The 4,508-nt window shown below is 57.1% G+C and overlaps 1 protein-coding gene across 1 annotated transcript; it reads left to right on the forward strand.

The window, feature by feature from the left end:
• Nucleotides 1-609: 609 nt before the first annotated feature.
• On the forward strand, nucleotides 610-2,100 carry LOC136480599 (UDP-glycosyltransferase 73C7-like). Its single transcript, XM_066478096.1, has one exon. The coding sequence runs from the start codon at nucleotides 613-615 to the stop codon at nucleotides 2,098-2,100; it is 1,488 nt and encodes a 495-aa protein (XP_066334193.1). The 5' UTR covers nucleotides 610-612.
• Nucleotides 2,101-4,508: the final 2,408 nt, after the last annotated feature.

Raw genomic sequence — 4,508 nt, forward strand, 5'->3', positions numbered from 1 at the left:
CAGGAGCACATGGTTATTCAGTTCAGGTGCCTCCAAAAGTCAGCCGCAGCAGAGAAAAAGTCCACCGCAGGAGTAGTCAACATAAGAAGCTAGCTTTATTTGGACTTGTTATCGTGTCTACAGTCCACAATACCGGCCGCAAATCGGCGAAAACCGGCCAATATCGGTCCCACTGGTCCCCTCTGGTATTGTCTGATTTCGGCCGGTTTTGACCGGCATTGGATAATATTTGTAAATTTTGATTAAAATTTGGCCAAAGTTTAATCGGCCTACCGGTCTTACCAGCCCTCTCGGATATTTTTTGCTTACACCAGAAATCGTACAGGAACCAAGAAAGTCTACGGTACTATAGGCAGACGCACAGCAGCTCATCCTAGCAAAAGTCCAACTCCTACATGCACCTGTCATCGTGTCGACACTCGACACCACTAGCTCCACCAGGTAGGAGTAGCTCATAGCTGCCAAGCATACCCAGTTTACATGGTCACACTCTCACATGGCTTTGCATATATATACAGGAGTAGATATAACAAACGCTGACAGCCCAACAGCTCTGCACAGGAAACAAGAAAGGCCACACCATTTGCATCGAGAGAGCGAGATCGGAAGGAAATGGAGAGAGCAGCAGCGGAGCCACACTTCGTGCTCGTTCCGTGGCAAGGAACCATCAGCCACATCATCCCGATGACCGACATCGGCCGCCTCCTCGCCTGCCACGGCGCGGCGGTCACCATAATCACGACGCCCGCCAACGCGCCACTCGTGCAGAGCCGTGTGGAAGACCTCGCGACGCCGCCGCATGGCGCGATCACGGTCACCGCAATCCCGTTCCCAGCGGCGGAGGCCGGCCTGCCTGACGGCTGCGAGAGGCTGGACCTCCTCCGGTCTCCCGGCGACGTGCCGCGCTTCTTCACTGCCAACAAACAGTTCGGCGAGGCCGTGGCGCGCTACTGCCGCGGCAGCGAGGCGATGCTGCGGCTGCGCCGACGACCGAGCTGCGTCGTCGCCGGGATGTGCCACTCGTGGGCGCTCGGCCTGGGGCGCGAGCTCGGCGTGCCGTGTTACGTCTTCCACGGCTTCGGCGCGTTCGCGCTGCTCTGCATCGAGTACCTCTACAAGCACAGGCCGCACGAGGCGGTTTCGTCAGCGGATGAGCTCGTCAACATCCCTGCCCTCCCGGCGTTCGAGTGCAGGGTATCACGTTCGCAGCTACCGCCGCATTTCGCGCCATCGACGACCATGGGCTGTGGGACGATGCAGGAGATACGGGAGTTCGACGTGGCCGTGGACGGCGTGGTCGTGAACAGCTTCGACGAGCTGGAGCACGGCTCCTGCGCGCTTCTCGCGGCGGCGACCGGCAAAAATGTCGTCGCCGTTGGCCCCGTCTCGCTGTGCCGGTCACCTCATCTCGATCCACAGGCCATGACAGGCGATGCCAGGCGGGTTATGGAGTGGCTGGACACCAAGGAGTCCAAGTCCGTGGTGTACGTCAGCTTTGGCAGCGCCGGGTGCATGCCACCGGCGCAGGTCATGCAGCTAGGCATGGCACTAGCATCGTGCCGTTGGCCTGTGGTATGGGTCGTCAAGGGCGCCGACTCCATGCCCGACGACGTCAAGAAGTGGTTTCGTGAGAGCTTCGACAGCAACAAGTGCTTGGTAGTGCGAGGCTGGGCTCCCCAGGTCGCCATCCTGGCTCACCGCGCCGTCGGCGGCTTCCTCACGCACTGTGGGTGGGGCTCGACTCTGGAGGCCATTGCCGCCGGCATGCCCATGGCAACTTGGCCGCTTTTCGCCGAGCAGTTTCTCAATGAGAGGCTTATCGTGGACGTGCTTGGTGTTGGGGTATCTGTAGGCGTGACAAAGCCAACGGAAAATGTCCTCAGTGCTGGTAAGCTCAACGGAAGCAGAGCGGATGTCGAGGCGGAGGTGGGTATGGAACAAGTGATGAAGGCTTTGGAGAGGCTGATGGATCTGGGTGACGAAGGGGAGCAGAGGAGGAGGAAGACTCAGGAGCTCAAGGCGAAGGCAAATGGAGCATTAGAGAAGGGAGGGTCGTCCTACATGAATTTGGAAAAGCTAATCCAATCTTTGGTTTCATGATTGATTAATTAACATGTGACATTTAATTAGGTTTTGCTGAATAAAATAGCTGGTGTGTTCAGCCTTGTGATATGTGATTTACAACTCATCAAATTTGTTTCATGTCTTTGAGATTATATAAGCAGGTTTATATATATCATTTATTATGTTTGAGAGACTTATCTGAAGGTAGTGGAGGACTTGAGATGTCATGCATTGAGATGGAGTCAAACCACTATATAACCTACCGTGTAATCCAAAATTGAATATAAAAAGAACAACAGAATTGTTTCGCCACAATAGTAAAATTCACTATTGGAATCATTTTTTTTCGAGATCGTGCCTTGGCACGTTTTTCATTAAGCAGGAGTAGAAAGTTTTGTTACAGAACAATCAAGTTATGGTAATCCAAAGATTACCGAAACCCACAGCACACACCTTTCACACTTTTTGCACGTGGTTGTGATTACACAAGATACTATTTTGCGACTAAGATAAGGATCCACCTCAAACCTCGTCTATCACGACCATATCCAAGTTCATGGCCTCCGGGTCAAATTCCCCACCGAAAAGAAGCTGCAGCGCCTCCTGCTTGGAGGCCGATAGCGGCGCTTGGAAGGTTGATTTATACTTGCGCATCGTCTCAGAGTCGACTTTGGGCGAGCTTGCTACGACTCCCAGCTTCTGCGTTAGCACGCACTGAGCCTGCTTGGTGGAGTGCGCCTCACGTGGCTTCGCAGCAAGGTGGTCGCTGCGCCGCAGCGATAGAACGGAGACTGGCGTCCTGGGTCTGTGCAGCCTAGGCGGACGGCGGATGAGGGGCGTCTGCAATGGAAGGCAAAGCCACGCCTCCAGCGTTTCATGAAGCGGAGGGGTACAGGTCCCGGCGACATCGGCTGACCCGCGTCGTCATCGCTCGAGGAGTCCCTCGGCGCGCCCAACATCCCCATTTCCCTAGGCGAAGTCAAGACCGGCTGGATATCGCTAGGACGGTCGTCGACCATGATGGTGACCATGTCCGCATGGCCTGGTTCTAAAGCAGAGCGACGGTCAGAGGGCAAATCATGGTCTTGGATTGCCGCTTCAACCAACATTGGGTCGAATGTCGTGTCTGCCGCGGGGTACGGCAGTTCGAAGTCTACCTCAGCCTCAAGTCGAACTACCTCACACGACGAGCCATGACGCCCAACTTGCTAACGCTCGCGTGCATGAGGTCCCCCGAGCTAGGGACAGATGGTGGCTGCGCCCTCGGACATGTGGAACACCGAGGAAAGGTGATCCCAGACCTCCGCCGGCAAGACGGTCGGCCGATTCGCACCCACGAGCGCGATGAGAACAAGGGAGAGGTCCGCTTCAGTCGTGGTGAGCTCCACGTTCCTCAAGATGACGAGGACCTCAACCTTGGGGCAGCAATCGGTGTCGCCCGATGGTGGTGACTGCGATGGCGTGTTGTCATGGTGCTGAGTTGGCGTCGGTGGCGAAGCGGTTGATTGTCGTTCGCGAGTAGGCAACGATGGTGTTGATACGTGGCTTGGCACCTTGCGACGTCCCGACTGCCTTTTGGGACGCGCCTGTCCGTCGTGGTGACGTGACATCCCAGCGGCCTGTTGGGTCGCGGTGGTCCATCGTGGTGAGTCATGGCTCGTCATGGCGACACGACCTCCCGGCTGCCTGTTGGGCCGCGCTGCTCTGTCATGGCAATGTGTTTTTGGGGCACCACGACTGACCCCAGCCTCTGTGAGCGAGGGCATGCACAGCGGCAAACGACCTTGCTTGCACAGCCTTGGTCGATGACCGGTCCCCCAGCAGTGGAGGTAATGGGACCGGGAGCGACACTGAGCGGCGACGTGGTCTTGCACGAGGCAGTTGAAGCAGAGACCCACAAGATCCGGTGGGACAGGGTGGTGGCATTTGGGCGCCATTCTCCCTAGACCATGTTGCTGGCGATGACTCTTGACGACCTGGAATCCATCGGCATCGACGTTGGGCCCCTGACTGGGCCACCGAGACGTGTCAACCATCGACGCTCTACACCACGGGCCGAGGTGCTGGTGCATTGGGACTCTTGCCGCCCGCTGCAGACCTACGCGACATTGCGCGGGCACTCGCGCGACCTACAATGGTGGATTCTCATGACCATCGGGCGCGCGGGTCCCACGCTGATGACACCGCTTCCCCTTGGCAGCCACCAAGTAGTTACCCGCCGCAGTGACTATGTTCTGTGTTGCGTCCGAAGCCCTCGCCGGAGGCGGTGGCATGGCCCGAAGAGCCTATTGAGTAGCGTCCAAGTACGACAAGCGTGTGGTAGAGGTGAGTTCGTTGTCGGAGCTGCCCGCGTGGGGGTCTTCTTCCCAACGTTGGAATTTACTCCAGCCGGCCGACTGATGGGAGGGGAAGAAGGGTAGGGCATACGGGGAGAGGGAGGATGG

The sequence above is a fragment of the Miscanthus floridulus genome, chromosome 9 (genome assembly GCF_019320115.1).
Source record: "Miscanthus floridulus cultivar M001 chromosome 9, ASM1932011v1, whole genome shotgun sequence".
Taxonomy (NCBI): Eukaryota; Viridiplantae; Streptophyta; class Magnoliopsida; order Poales; family Poaceae; genus Miscanthus; species Miscanthus floridulus.

Excerpts from the sequence above, each read along its gene's own strand:
- LOC136480599 (XM_066478096.1), top strand. The coding sequence starts at position 613 with ATGGAGAGAGCAGCAGCGGAGCCACACTTCGTGCTCGTTCCGTGGCAA.